Source organism: Heterodontus francisci, chromosome 14, assembly GCF_036365525.1.
Source record: "Heterodontus francisci isolate sHetFra1 chromosome 14, sHetFra1.hap1, whole genome shotgun sequence".
Taxonomy (NCBI): Eukaryota; Metazoa; Chordata; class Chondrichthyes; order Heterodontiformes; family Heterodontidae; genus Heterodontus; species Heterodontus francisci.
The window spans coordinates 32,250,451-32,266,721 of record NC_090384.1 but is presented as its reverse complement, the minus strand read 5'-3'; the positions used below and the strand labels follow the sequence as shown (position 1 = coordinate 32,266,721).

Below are 16,271 nucleotides of genomic sequence, written 5' to 3'. Positions count from 1 at the left end.
AAAACCATTGCCTTCAGCCCACGCTGCAAACTCTGTTTCTAGCTACTGACTCCATCCCTCTTCCTGGTAACTGCTTGAGGCTGAACCAAACTGTTTGCAACCTGGATGTCATATTTGACCCTGAGATGAGCTTCCAAACACATACCTACAGCATCACTAAGACCACCAATTTCCACCTCCATTACATTGCCCGAATCCGTCTCTCCCTTCGCTCATCTGCTGCTGATGCCCTCATCCATGTCTTTATTGCCTCTAGATTTGACTATTCCAATGCACTCCTGGCTGGTCGCCCACATTCTTGTGAATTGTACATCAATTGTATATTACTTGTATGCAGGTGGTGGGCGTTAACTTGGGAACTGAGGAACAGATTGAAACTGTGGTTGTTGGGTTAGGAGATGCATGCCTGTAATGTGCATCTCCGTAAATAAATGCTTATAAATGGGTAAAAATTTGTTCCAGTTCTAACCTTCACCAGCTGGCTTTCCCGAAAATAACAATTCTACCCTCCGTAAACTTGGTCCTCCAAAACTCCGTTGTCCATGTCCTTACTCACACAATGTCCCTTTCATCTAGACCCTTGCTGAGCTACATCGGTTACGGGTTAAGTAATGCTTCGATTTTAAAATTCTTGTCCTTGTTTTCAAGTCCCTCTATGGTCACGCCCCTAACACTGTAACATCCTCCACCCTCACAATCCTCCAAAGTATCTGCACTCCTCCAATTCTGGCCTCTTGAGCATCCCTGATTTTATTTGATCCACCATTGGTGGTCATGCCCTCAGTTGCCAAGGCCCTAGGTTCATGAATTCCCTCCCTGTACATCTCCACCTCTCTTTCTTCCTTTAAGACACTCTTATAACCAATCTCTTTGCCCAGGTTTTCGGTCATTTGGCCTAATATTTCCTTATGTGTCTCGGTGTCATTTTTTCTTGACAGCACTCCTGTGAAGTGTCTTGTGATGTTTCATTATGTTAAAAGTGCTATATAAATATAAGTAGTTGTTGCTTTTATAGTGTTGTTCCCCAGGGATCTTTGCTCGGGCTTCTGGTTTTCACTGTATTTATAAATGACTTGGATGATGGAATAGCGAGCCATACATGCACGCTTGCTGATGATACTAAGTTATGTGGCATGTTAAATAGTGTGGATGTGAGCAGCAAGTTGCAAAGTTATATTCATAGATTAGGATTAGGTGAGTGGGCAAAACTGTGGCGGATGGAGCTCAATGTGAGAAAGAGTGAGGTCATCAACTTTGAACCTAAGAAAGATCGATCAGAGTATTTTCTAAATGGTGAGAAGCCAGGAACTGTAAGTGAGCAGAGATTTAATGGCCCAAAGTAGAAAAAAAAGAAATAATACTTGCATTTATATAGCATATTTCATAACCTCAGAATGTCCCAAAGCACTTCACAGCAAATGAAGTACTTTTGAAATGTAGTCACTGTTGTAAAGTAGGAAATGTGGCAGCCAATCTGTGCACAGCAAGCTCCCACAAACAGCAGTGTGATAATGACCCGATAATCATTTTTTGTGATGTTGATTTATAAATATTGGCTGGGATACCGGGGATGACTCCCCTGCTCTGCTTTGAAATAGCATCGTGAGATCTTTTATGTCCACCTGACAGGGCAGATGGGGCCTCAGTTTTAACATCTCATTTGAAAGACAGCATCTCCAACAGTACAGCACTCCCTCAGTACTGTACTGGAGTGTCAGCCTAGAAATCACTAAAGGCTAGTACAAAAATTAATTTTAAAGACTAATGCTTTTAATGTTTTTATCTTAAGAGGGCTGGAATCCAAAGGGGGTGAATGTTATGGGACAGCTACATGGAGCTCTGGTTAGATCCCATCTGGAGTACTGCACTCAGTTCTGAACACCACACATGCGGTAGGATATATTGACCTTGGAGAGAATTCAGTGCAGATTCAGCAGAATGATCAAAGCAAAATACTGCAGAAGCTGGAAATCTGAAATAAAAACTGAAAATGCTGGAAATGCGCAGCAGGTCTGACAGCATCTGTAGAGAGAGAAACAGAGTGAACGTTTCAGGTCTGTGACCTATCATCAGAACTAGCAAAGGTTAGAAATGTAATTGGTTTCGATCAAGTGAAGGGGGGGGGGGCAGTGGGATGGAAGAAGAACAAGAGGGAAGGTCTGTGATAGGACAGAGGGTGGGAGAGATTAAATAACAAAGATTTCATGGCGTAAAAGGCAAAGGGAGTGGTAATTACTAAAACTATTACCACACCCTTTGCCTTTTATTCCAAGACATCTTTGTCATTTAATCTCTCCCTCCTTTTCACAGACATTCCCTTTTGTTCTTCCCCCCCTCCCCCCGCCACCCCCTCTTCACTTGCTCAAAGTCTATTACATTTCTAACCTTTGCTTGTTCTGATGAAAGGTCACAGATCTGAAACGTTAACTTTGCTTCTCTCTCCACAAATGCTGTCAGACCTGCTGAGTATTTCCAACACTTCCTGTTTTTATTTCACCAGAATGATACCTGGACTTAAATAATGAGGACATGTTGCATAAACTAGGCTTTGTATTCCCTTGAATACAGAAGATTATGGTGTGATATAATTGAAGTGTTTAAGATGACCAATGGAGTGGATAGGGCATATACAATTTTCTCTGGTGAGGGAGACCAGAACAAGGGGCATAACCTTAAAATTAGAGCTCGGCTGTTGAAGGCTGATGTCAGAAAGCAGTTCTTTACACAAAGGGTAGTCTGGAAATCTGGAACTCTCTCCCCACAAAAATTTGTTATGCCAATTGAAAATTTCAAAACTGAGATTCATAGATTTTTGCTAGACAAAGGTGTTGAAAGTTACAGAACCAAGAAGGGCAGACTGTGTTAAGGTACAGATCATCCATGATCAAACTGAACAGTGGAACAGGTTTGAGGGGTTGAATGGCCTACTTCTGTACATATGTTCTTAGAACACAGGTCTTTGCAGGTTACTAGCGGTGTGACACAGGACCTTGCAGGTTACTGGGGATGTGACAGGTCCTCACAGGATACTAGGAATGTGACACAAGATGATGTACAATATGAGGACGTGACATATAACCCCAACTATTACGTTTTCCAGATAATGTGTATTCACTTACCACCACTTTGATGTGTTTGGCTAAATCTTTGGAGCTTCTCATAAGGAAATCTGAAAATGCTGTCTGGAGAATACAAGAGAGGGTGACACAGTTACACGGGTGAGCAACACTGAAAGAAAATATGAGAGTTACTGTTTCACCTATATAATCGGGAATGAAACCATTGGAGAACTTTTTTTGAATAAAAAGCATTTTAAAATGAATTTTCTCCTTCCCTCACCTTCCTTACCAATGACCCACAACAATCCCTGGAATACACCAAGGGGAACCCTGTTCCTCAGCCCAAGCTGCTACCACTTCAGCTACCAGGAAATGCATGAAAGTGGCTCAATGAATCTATCATTTCAATGAATCTATTTTCACTCCCGCCTTGTGCCTGCTCCCCAAGGACCCAATGCCAATTCTCCAGACCTGGTGTCTTGAGAGATCCTGGGCACATCTCATTGCCACACAGCACAGGATACTATTGCACAAAGACAATCGACAGGAAGGTCATCAAGAGGCACTTAATCCTTCACGAGTTACATGCTGCAAATAAAACACTACTTCACCCCTTCTCCTCTTGGCCAGATTATCATCGCTTCCATCCCCGTCTGCTATTCTGCTGTAACCATTTACACCTCCTCCAGACCCATCCTTTGTTTCTTTACTTGTCTCATTATCACCTCCTTTTGCCTTGCACCATCCTCCCTTTTGCCATTTAATCATTCCTGCCTGCCACCCAACCTTTCCCTTTTGTTCCTTTTCTACATCCCCCTCACCACTTACACTTGCTTCAAAACTGCTAAATCTTTAATATTCTGCTCTAATGAAAGGTCATCGAGCTGAAAGTTAACTCTGTTTCTCTTTCTACAGATGCTGCCTGACCTGCTGAGTATTTCCAGCATTTTCGTTTTTTATTAAATAACATCATCCCTTAAAGTATGCATTCAGCACAGCTCTGTACCAGCAACACATTGTTTCATTTCAAAAATAAGTCATGGAAAAGTTCCATGCTCTTGCTGAAAATTGCCACAATGAAACATTTAGTTAAAAAGGCTGTAAATACGATTGGGCTACTCGCATCTTCCAAGTATGAAAAAACTTCAACATTCAAAGGCTTACGGTGAATTGTTATTGCTACATACCCCAGCGTAGAACATTTTATTCCTAAATCGACTGTTAAATTTCTCTGGCTTGGCCTCTGAAACAGGAAACTGAGTATCAGTGACAGCTTACAATTAAACTGAAATACAAATCACTCAGCCTGCCACTCAGCATTGAGCCCCGGCCATCATTCCCCATTTACTGTCAATCCGTAATTCTGGTTAAAAATAAATATTGCTCCTCTTTTTTTAAAAAAGCAGAACCGATTTCGTATTGAAATTGAGGCTGTCGAAATCTTTTATTTTAAACTGACAGCTATTCAAATCCTGCATTATGAACACGCTTTGGATTTCAAGCCTAATGATGGCCACAAACTAGCAGAATAGGAGAATGTTGATGTGAAAACCACGATGTTAAATTCGCAGCATCTTATCTAGTGTTTGTGTGACATCTCAAGCCATAGGTGAGGATCTCACTAAGAAGGGGGCAGAGCAGGAGCTGGACAGAGTTTAGCTCTATTTACAGTGATGGTTCTGCGGCAGTATGATCTCTACAAGGTCAAAAGATCACATGTCACCAGCACAGTTTGGAAATTTCTTTCAGCAGAGACACTGTGCCTTTAAAAACCAAAAGAGTGAGCAAAAGCTAGCAAGAGACAACGCTATCAAAGGCAGTTAAGGCCAGCATTTACTGCCCTCGTGGCTTTGAGAAGGTGATGGTGGGCCTGCCTCATGACCACTTCGGTCTGTCTGGTACAGCTACTTCCACAGTGGGGGAGGGGTGAGGGGGTGCCATGGGCAAGAGTACAGCAAAATAGGCAGCAATCGGGGCTTCAGATAGATGGACCTACAGGATGCAGATCCAATGTGAGGTGCCAAAGTGGGACCAGATGCAGATTCTCACCCAAAGTTCAGCGACACACAAAATGGAAGTCACATCCAATGGAAAGGAGTGCCCTTTTAATGTGGCAACATCATTTAAAATAGAGGTTTGTCCAAAGACAAGAGATTGATTAGAGTTTGGAGCGAGGGACTAGTGTAGGACAAATGCATATTCACCTTTAGGAATACAGGAACATTTCCCATTCCAACATACCTCTGGACTCGTGAAACTCCAGAGTCACATGGGCATCAAAGCCAAGGCTGAAGTAGTTGTTGAAGACATCAAGTGGGAGCTGTGAAGAAAAAGGCAAACCATTTGTGTGAAAAAACAGAGCATTACTGTCAACACTGAACTTCTCATTGAGTGCTTTAGAGGGTCACAATGCACAATGAAAAAGAAATCAGAGGTAGGGTTAAAGCTGTGCTGCCAGTTGGTGTATCAATGTGCCGTGCTCCTGTGCAAAGTCATATGATCGGCCCGTCAGAAGGGCCTTTCGCAGCCAGATGTGCGCAGTGGATGCAATCAGCCCACAGGAAGGGTCACTCTCAGCCAGGTGTGGACACCGGACACTTTATGCTTCTCTGATGTGTGCAAAAAAAGAGGGTGCGTCACACTGAAACTCCATCTTGTATCTGTGGGTGACTCATCCCTGAGCAGAAAATATACTTGACTTAGTGGGGGAGTGTAAAAAAGGTTCACCAGACTGATTCCTGGTGATGAGAGGCTTGTCCGAGAAGGAGAGATCAAGTAGACTAGGCTTATATTCCCTGGAGATGGTGGATCCTGTCTGATGGTTCCCCGAGCAGCCTGACAAAGTCATCTGGTGGAATGTCTCATCACCAGAACTTTCAAACAAGCACCAAGATGTAGCTTGGCTGGTGGTGAGAAGAGCTCTCCCCGTCAGATCCTTCCTGCATGCCCGAAGTCTCACCCCCTCCGCATAATGCCCTTGAGGTGGCTGTGGTGGGGAAGAGATGGTCGCCCACCTCCTTCTGGAATGTGTCTTTGCAAAGCAGGTGTGGAAAGAGATGCAGTGGTTTTTGTCGAGGTTCATCCCAAGCAGCTCTGTAGCACAGGATTCTGTGCTCTACGGGCTGTTCCCAGGGACGCACACCGAGACAAACATCAACTGCTGCTGGAGGACTATCAATTCGGTGAAAGAAGCCCTTTGGTCTGCCCGAAACTTGCTGGTCTTCCAGCGCAAAGAGTTGTCCACGACCGAATGTTGCAGACTGGCACATTCCAAGGTCCAGGACTACGTGCTGAGGGACGCACTAAAGCTTGGGGCAGCTGCAGCAAAGGCTCAATGGGGAAAGACCACAGTGTAAGGTCCCCCCACCAAGCTGAACGGAGGGGCTGGATCCATGGAAATCCCCTCGAACTGTATCCGGAAAATCTTTGTTTGCTGTAAAATGTACATGGCGTGAAAAATGAAATGGAAGGGTTGTGAGGCAACTCACTCCTGTATTGAAGGAAACTGATCTCCTTTGCACTCTTTGTATTTTTTGACTTGGTGCAGTTTGGAACTGTTTTGTAATGTATTTTTTACAGATTTTTATGAATGAAGTATATTTTGGAAATTAAAAAAAAATATTCCTCTGGAGTTTAGAGGAATGAGACGTGATCTCATTGAAACATGTAATATTCTTAAGGGTAGATGCTGAGAGAAGGTTTCCCCTGGCTGGGGAGTCTAGATCTAGGGGTCACAGTCCCAGAATAAGGAGTCAGCTTTTAGGACTGAGAAGAGGAAAAATGTCTTCACTCAAAGGGTTGCGAATCTTTGGAATTCTCTATCCTCGAGAGCTGTGGATGCTCAGTTGTTGAACATATTTGAGAGATCAATGGATTTTTGGGTTCTGAGGAAACTAAGGGATATTGGGATAATGCAGAAATGTGGAGTTGAAGTAGAAAATCAGCCATGATCTTATTGAATGGCGGAGCAGGCTCAAAGCTCCTATTTCTTATGATATGTAGCACAAAAAAAGATTGAGCCTGCCTGCTGATCAGAGAATAACACATGCCCAACGACAATGTCTATTACTCATTTTACAGTTTTTTTTTTTCTTTTTTCTTTTGGGCCTCCTTATCTCGAGAGACAATGGATACGCGCCTGGAGGTGGTCAGTGGTTTGTGAAGCAGCGCCTGGAGTGGCTATAAAGGCCAATTCTGGAGTGACAGGCTCTTCCACAGGTGCTGCAGAGAAATTTGTTTGTTGGGGCTGTTGCACAGTTGGCTCTCCCCTTGCGCCTCTGTCTTTTTTCCTGCCAACTACTAAGTCTCTTCGACTCGCCACAATTTAGCCCTGTCTTTATGGCTGCCCGCCAGCTCTGGCGAATGCTGGCAACTGACTCCCACGACTTGTGATCAATGTCACACGATTTCATGTCGCGTTTGCAGACGTCTTTATAACGGAGACATGGACGGCCGGTGGGTCTGATACCAGTGGCGAGCTCGCTGTACAATGTGTCTTTGGGGATCCTGCCATCTTCCATGCGGCTCACATGGCCAAGCCATCTCAAGCGCCGCTGACTCAGTAGTGTGTATAAGCTGGGGATGTTGGCCGCTTCAAGGACTTCTGTGTTGGAGATATAGTCCTGCCACCTGATGCCAAGTATTCTCCGAAGGCAGCGAAGATGGAATGAATTGAGACGTCGCTCTTGGCTGGCATACGTTGTCCAGGCCTCGCTGCCGTAGAGCAAGGTACTGAGGACACAGGCCTGATACACTCGGACTTTTGTGTTCCGTGTCAGTGCGCCATTTTCCCACACTCTCTTGGCATTTTACAGTACTGTGTACAATTCAGGACTCCATATTACAAAAGCAATATAGAGAGACTAGAGAAGTTGCAAAAAAGATTTACAAGAATGATACCAGAACTTAGAGGTTATAACCATCAGAAAAAGACTGAATAGGCTGAGGTTCTTTTCTCTAGAAAAGAGAAGGCTGAGAGGTGACTTAATAGAGGTCTTTAAAATTATGAACAGCTTTTTATAGGGTAGATAGAGAAGATGTTTCCACTTGTGGGTGAGTCCAAAATGAAGAGTAATAAATATAAAGATAATCACTAATAAATCTAGTAGGGAATTCAGGGGCAACTTCTTGACTCAGAGAGTGGTTGGAATGCGGAACTCGCTACCACAAGGAGTAGTTGAGGCAAACAGCATAGATGCATTTAAAGGGAAGCTAGATAAACATGAAAGAGAAAGGAATAGAAAGATATGCTCATAGGGTTAAATGGAAAGAGCTGGCGGGAGGCTTGTGTGGAGCAGTTGGGCTGAATGGCCTGTTTCTGTGCTGTACATTCTATATATTAATGTTCTGCTTATGCAATGATACTAACCTCGGCCTGCCAACTATCACCAACTAGGACTTAGCAATTAATGCTTTCAAGCACTCATCCAGGCAGACTAAACAGTATGGTCAAGATCTGCACTGCTGAAACAGCCATTGGCCCTTCTTTCTGCTTGAAAATGGACTGCACAGCAAACTGCCACAAACAGCAATGTGCTAAAGGACCATATGTTTTTAGTAGCATTGTTGGCCAGGTCACCAGGGAGAACTCCCCTGCTCCTCTTTGACTAGTGCTGTGGAATCTTTTAAGCCCAAGAGAAGATACAATGGACCTCAGGTTAACGTCTTATTCAAAAGATACTACCTCTGACAGTTGCAACACTCCATCACTACTGCACCAAAACATCAGCACAGTTTTTGTGATTAAGTACCTGGAGTGGGACTTGAACCCATAACCTTCTGACTCAGAGGCAAGAGTGCTAGCCACTGAGCCACAGATAGCTCCTGGTAATGATCACTAAATGGTCTGATCAATAAGGACACTTTTGAAAACTAAAATCAATCCTCCCACATAAAGGGAGTTTTGAACACACCGAGTTGGCTGCTTTTACTCCGAGTGCACTGTAAAACATCATTTCTAATTGTACAGCCTCTTCAATATAGCGAAACATCTGAAGGCGTCTCATTAGGAGTTGGGAGAAGAGTTAAAGGGAAGCCATGGGTGTGACTAAACAGGCAGAGTTTAAGGGGAATAATGAAGTAGGGGAATAATGTAGCAAGGCAGAGGAGTTTAGGAACCAGAACTCCAGCCTGTGAGATGGGTTAGCTAAAGACTCGGGCACCAGTGATGGGGGGAGTGACAAGTACTGATAACCAGAGCTTCAGCAGGGATGGAGTGAGGCCAGGAGAGGAATTTGTTAAGAACAAGGATTTTGAAATGCTCAGGGAAAGTGTGGGAGTCACAAGGGTAACCGTATAGAGGTACAACTTAATGTGGGACAGGGCGTAGACTCAAAGGAGGGAATTTTCCCAGGTAAGAGGAGGCAGGTTTGTATGTGAGCAGTTAAATCCCATGATATTGGCATTTGATCAGGATCCCAACCTCTTCTGGATTTCTGCGGGGTGGGACTGAAGGTGACCGGGGACCCCCTTAGATCTGTTAAGTTATTAAGATAATTAAAAAGACAATTAAGACCTGTTTTAACATTGAATCCTGAATTTCCCAGACAAGGGATCTGTTTCCCAACCTGTCAGGAATTCACCAGGGTCACCAAAGTGAGTGCATAATGAGGAGAGCTTCTTCAGTAAAACGGACATGGCGGGAAGACTTTGATCAGTGAAACCGAAGTGCTCGAGCTATGGCCAGGTGAAAGGCTGCCCTTCAAAGCACTTCTTCTCTCAGTGCTTTCACTGCTTGACAGGTGATTGTCAACTGCTTAGAAGGCACTTCACCTGTCTAATACTTCAATCACCTTAAGCTCCACTTCTCTGCTGCCAACCTTTCCCACAGCACCTTGCAACTCTGCTGAGGGCCAAGAACAGAAGCCACACCACTGCCCTATCCCACATTAAGTTGTACCTCTACACGGTTACCCTTGTGACTCCCACACTTTCCCTAAGCATTTCCCAATGTCAATTTCCTTTCTCAGGTGTCTGCCCCTCACCAAATTGTGTGCTCTCTTCTCCTGCAAGGAGAGAAAGCAGAGATGTGTGAGTGCTCATAATGACCTGTATGGAGTGGAGGGAAGGTAATATTTGTGAAGGGTGACTGAGGCATGAGTGCGAAATGGCACATAGATGAGGGTGAGTGTTGGCTGCTCAGATGGGGTTGTGAGGAGGTGCCTGGAGAGAGAGGAATGAGTGGAGCTGCAAGATATGGGTCCTGAGAAGTGAGGTGTAGAGGAATCTGGGGAAGTCAAAGTGTGGGTCTTGGCACCTGAAAGGTATGCCATTCACCTTTCCTGACCTCATGAAGTCCTGCCTCCAGGTTGGAAGGAACTCACTTCTGCTGCTGACTTCCTCAGTCACTTCCATCCACACCTGCTTGTTTGGAGAGGCTGTCCTCTTCCATCCTTGGGAAAGATCACCTCACTGCAGGCCCTCAGATGCCGCAGCAGGACCTCCAGGTAAGTGTGAGACCCCCGGGTTGCAGCCTTCCCAGGTCCCCTCTCCATTCCTGTCGCTTCTGCAGCCTCAAATATCCAAATGCTGGTGAGCCCTTGTAACCCATGTGGTGGTCCCTTTAATTAGAAATCCTTCCTTTGACAGAATGGACGTGTCATCCCGCCCCCTTCCCTGATTGGTCGGGCAACCCAGAGGCAAGATGCTAATTCTATGGCTGAGTTAAAGAGCCATGGCTAAGTCTACCCGTGAGTAACTCGGGTTCCTGATCCAAAAGTGCTCATACTATTCCAGCAGGGATTACCTCCAGAAGATTCGAACCCGAGTTCGAGTTTATGTGCAGTGGAGCATGGGAGCAGAGAAGTCGAAAATGGAACTGGTGAAGTTGTGACCATAGCGATGAGGAAAGGACAGAGTCAAGCTTCCGAATAACCTCTGTGGGTTAACTCTGCTGTCTGGCTATAAAGTCCTACATTACAACAGTGACTACACTTCAAAAGTATTTAATTGGCTGTAAAGACCTTTGGGACATCCTGAGTTTGTGAAAGGCGCTATATAAATGCACGCCTTTCTTTTTACAGAACAGAACTGTAACTGGCTGTTGCCTGTTGTCCTGTCACAAGGGCTTCTAAACCAGGCAGAACCAGTCGGCTTATTTTGCTCAGGTGTGATCTCAGCAGTGAATATAAGCGCACAGCACAAAACTAGCTTCAAATTGTTGCCAACTGGCTGCACTTTCATAATCCTGCTCAAAGGGTGAAGACTTTTGGTGTGGAAAAAGGCTCGCAGTGCTTACAGTGTAAGGTGTGAGCTGGTTGATGCTCACATACCCAGCATTGTTCCGGTACAATCACTGAGGACACATGGAAAACACTGCGGTTCTCTGGCAGTCCCAAGCACTCAATGGCATGTGACAGTAAACTGGTTACTGGGCCCCAAACACCGACCTTTTCAGCTGCTGTTTCATCACGCTCGTCAGGGACTGCACTTGCGTTTCTCTCCACGTACAAGTTCCACCGGTCCAGCTGCACAATGTTTCCATCTTCCACATGGGATAGGATCTTGGAAACTGGCTCGTCCGTGTATCCCTGAATCCAGGACAGAAACAGACCATGTTGAAAATGAAGTATGTTTTTTTCCCCCAATTTCCAATAAAATGTTTCTTCCTTCAGTATTGGTCGCCTCTAAACTTAACTCAGAAAAATCAGCTCAACGCTTAAGCTGACGTCACCTTAACAGGTCAACATTCCTGACTGTTCTGGCAAATTAGTCTGGACTAAATTTGTAAAGATACCTTTGAGAAACTGGGGCAGAAATTCATCTTGGACACATATGCAAAGCAGCGCTGTCACACAGGTTGCCTGTTGTGCACCCTGCCTGATAGACAATTCATCTGATATTCTATTCCAGCGATTTCAATGGGAAGGGTGTATAATAGGTGGCTGATGCAATACTGCCCATTTCAACTACTGCCCAAGACCATTTCCACACCATTGTTGCTCCATCACAGCTGCCGACAAGCAAATGCACATTTGTACCACTATTTAAAAGAAGATGTAACTTATCTTCCCTCTTCTCTGTTTGGGCTTCCATCCCTTCTCATTCTGTGTTGGTTGCAAACTGGGTCACAGCAGGAGACTCCCAGGAGGATAGTGGAAACGCTTTAGAGATGTCCTCAAGGCATCCCTGAAGAGACCAAACATCCCCATCGACTCGTGGGAATCCCTGGCTTGCGACCTTCCTAGAGGGAGAAAGCTCATTGGGGAAGGCATTGTATACCTTGAGGGACTTCGTTGGGAAGATATGGAGGCAAAGTTCAGGCGTTGGAGGGAGGGTATGAACCTCCAAGCTACTCATCTACCTGACCCTTTAAGCACCACCTGCTCCTCATGTGTCAGAGTCTGCAGACCGTACATTGGACTTATCAGGCATCTCAGAACCCATCGAACCTGCGTGGAAGCAAGTCATCCTCGATCCCGAGGGACTGCCTAAGAAGATTCTGGAGCTGAGAGCAGCAGGGATCTAATCCAAAGGACTTTCCATTACCCCACCCTGCTGCTCTTGTGCATGTTCTCCACCTGAGGGGACAGTGCTCAGTTACCATGTGGTTTGGCAATACGGGCCCTGGCTGGGCTTCTGTCGATCATATCCAGTGATGGCCTTGGATCCGCTAGTGACCGACTTAAAGTTACACCTTTAACAGTGACTGGGTGCTACTGCAAATAGATTCCGGAGGACAACCACCTCCAGCAATCAAGGGTCCCACCACATACTGCCAAGCAGACAAGCGCTAGGAATTTACAAAAGCAAATGGCTTTATCCCAGCAAAAACAAATATAATTCTGAGGTGAGGGTTATGTGGGTGAGGGAAATTTGTCACCAACATCCATCAAATGGGAGATTTCTCAAAATCTGGCAAATTAAAATAAAGTCATTCAACATCATATTGCTTACCCCACCCCAGTTTAGGGTCCTTGCAAGATCATTTCCTGTTCCCAGAGGAAGTACTGCCACAGGAGGCTGGGGGTTCAGCTGTAATTGATCCAAAATGGACAGAATCCATCCCACCTACCGAGAAAAAAAGAAATTAGCAGTTACAAAATATCCACCTGTTTATACAGAGCAATTCTGCCACATTTGTAGAATCAAGTTAATAAAATGAATTGTAAAATTTGTAAACCCTCCATTGAGGTTGAAGTCACAAACCCCAAACTTACGTAGTCAACATATGCATCATTCACTACTTGAAGTGGAAGCTAATCCTTAATGTAAGTGAACGCTGAACAACGCAAGAGGGCTGATGTGCTAAAAGCAAGCTCCCAGCATACAGCCTTGCCCTGGGAACTCATGTTAGTAACTTCAGCCGCACTGACTCCAGACATTAGAGTGCAGCTGCCAGAGTTAGTCCACGGATAGTATGGGAGCACCGTCAATTAAAGAATAATACTAAAGAAATACTTTGAGGGCCTGCAAGGATAGGCCATTACAACGCTTATTAAGTGATCCACTTCTTGGCAAAATGGAAAAAAGTATTTGTTTTGAAAGTAGGAACACAGGAAGAGGAATAGACCATACCGCCCCTCAAACCAGTTCTGTCAATCAATTAGATCATAGCTGATCTGTATCTTAGTTCATCTACTAGCCTTGGTTCTATAACTCTTAAAACGTTCAAGATTTCATAAGTAGAGAATTTCTCGCTTGCAAGCCATTAATTCCAAGTGTTAAACAAGCTGATCATTTGACAGCATCATGTTTTTCATAAAATTAGTTCATGGGATGAGGTCATCACTGGTCAGCATTTGTTGCCCACCCCTTGAGAAGATGGCGGCGAGGCACCTTCTTGAACCACTGCAGTCCATGTGGTGTAGGTACACCCACCGTGCTGTTAGGGAGGCAGGATTTTGACCAGTGATAGTGAAGGAACAGCAATATAGTTCCAAGTCGGAATGGTGTGTGACTTGAAGGGGAACTTGCAGGTGGTGGTGTTCCCATTCACCTTATCCTTTTTGGGGTTGGAGGCCATGGGTTTGGAAAGTGCTGTCAAGCAAGCCTTGGTGCGTTGCAACAATACATCTTCTAGATGGTCCACACTGCTGCCACTGTGCACTGGTGGTGGAGGGAGCGAATGTTTAAGGTGGCTGATGGGGTGCCAATCAAGCTGGCTGCTTTATCCTGAATGGCGTCAAGCTTAAGCGTTGTTGGAACTGCGCTCATGCAGGCAAGTAGAGAGTATTCCATCACCCTCCTGACTTGTGCCTTGTAGACGGTGAACAGAGTTTGGGGAGGTGGTGAGTTATCCGCCGCAGAATTCCCAGCCTCTGACCTGCTCTTGCAGCCATGGTATTTATATGGCTAGTGGTCAATGGTGACCCCAGAATGCTTGATGGTAGGGGATTCGATGATGGTAATGCTGTTGAATGTCATGGGGAGATGGTTTGATTCTCTCTTGCTGGTGATGGTCATTGCCTGGCACATGTGTAGCGCAAACGGTACTTGCCACTTATCAACCTTGATGCCACACTTGGTTAAATGCTGCCTCAATGTCAAGGGTAGTCACTCTTACCTTACCGTTGGAATTCAGCAATGACACTTTCATCAATTTCCTGATGATTGAGAGTAGACTAATGGGACGGTAATTGGCCGGATTGAATTTGTCCTGCTTTTTGTGGACAGGACCTATCTGGGCAATTTTCCACATTGTCGGGTAGATGCCGGTGTCGCATAGATGCCTGTGTTGTAGCTCTACTGGAACAGCTTAGTTAGGGGCACGGCTAATTCTGGAACACAAGTCTTCAGCACTATAGCACGATGTTATCAGTACCCATAGCCTTTGCGCTCAGACGTAACTTGATATAACGTGGAGTGAATCGAATTAATGAAGGCTGGCTTCCGTGATCCTGGTGAACTCAGAAGGAGGCTGGGATGGATCATCCACTGGGCACTTCTGGCTTAAGACAGATGTAAATGCTGCAGCCTTGTCTTTTGCACTAATGTGCTGGGCTCCCCCATCATTGAGGATGCGGATGTTTGTGGAGCTACCAATTAGTTGTTTAATTGTCCACCACCATTCACGGCTGGATGTGGCAAGACTGCAGAGCTTAGATCTGATCTGTTGGTTGTGGGATCGCTTATCTCTGCCTATAGCATGCACATAGTCCTGGGTTGTAGCTTCACCAGGTTGACTCCTCATTTTGAGGTATGCCTGGTGCTGCTCCTGGCATGCCCTCCTGCACTCCTCATTGAATAAGGGTTGATCCCCTGGCTTGATGGCAATGATAGAATGAGGAATATTGCAGGCCATAGATTGTGGTTGAATATAATTCTGCTGCTGCTGATGGCCCACAGAGCCTCATGGATGTCCAGTTTTGAGCTACTAGTTCTGATCTGAACCTATCCCATTTAGCACCGTGGCAGTGCCACACAACATGATGGAGGGTATCCTCAGTGTGACGATGGGGCTTCGTCTCCACAAGGACTGTGCGGTGGTCACACCTACCATTACTCACATGGTCGGATGCATCTGTGACAGGTGGTTTGGTGAGGATGTCAAGGAGGTTTTTCCCCTCGTGTTGGTTTTCTCACTACCTGTCGCAGACCCAGCCTAGCAGATATTTCCTTCAGGACTCAGTCAGCTCAGTCAGTAGTGGTACTACCGAGCCACTCATGATGGACATTGAAATTCCCCACCCAGAGTACACTCTGTGCACTTGCTACCCTGAGTGCTTCTTCCAAGTGGTGTTCAACATGGAGGAGTACTGATTCATCAGCTGAGGGAGAACAGTTGGTGTCAAACAGTAGGTTTCCTTGCCCATGTTTGACTCCCATAATTCTTTAAATCACGTTGATCAGAACAAAGTACAAAAAGACTACTGTCTACCAGCACTGTGGACTGATCAAATCCCTCATCTCACTCACATTCTCTTCAAATGGGTGAGGATTTGACACTCTCTTTAAATGGTATGGGACATGGTCTCTTTATGTGAAATAGGAGCTGGCATTGCCTCTTTAAATGGAACGGGCAGTTGGCATAGACTCTTTAAATGGGATGGGGATGAGACTGTGCAATAAAGTTAATGCTGAACAATGTAAAACTCGACACAAAAATAGTCTGATGCAAGAGAACAGTCTCAAATCCAACCAGCATCTCCAAACACTGTTAGAGACTGCAAACTGGGTTGTGCAATCTGATACTGCCATCTAGTGGGCACTACTCCTTTCTCTGCCACTTCTCCCTATTATTAACTCATGATCCACCTTCCACAGCATGTTGCA

General features: G+C 45.2%; 1 protein-coding gene across 7 annotated transcripts in view; it reads right to left on the bottom strand.

Moving 5' to 3' along the window:
- The window catches only part of dgkza (diacylglycerol kinase, zeta a), a 656,642-nt gene that overhangs the window by 246,561 nt on the left and 393,810 nt on the right, over positions 1-16,271 (bottom strand). For all 7 annotated transcript variants that reach the window (XM_068045966.1, XM_068045967.1, XM_068045963.1 and 4 more), the window contains 5 exons: positions 12,954-13,067; positions 11,447-11,587; positions 5,301-5,379; positions 4,247-4,302; positions 3,120-3,182 (listed from right to left, as the gene is read on the bottom strand). In XM_068045966.1, coding sequence (XP_067902067.1) covers positions 3,120-3,182; positions 4,247-4,302; positions 5,301-5,379; positions 11,447-11,587; positions 12,954-13,067 — 453 coding nt within the window. The remainder of the gene's footprint in view (positions 1-3,119; positions 3,183-4,246; positions 4,303-5,300; positions 5,380-11,446; positions 11,588-12,953; positions 13,068-16,271) is intronic.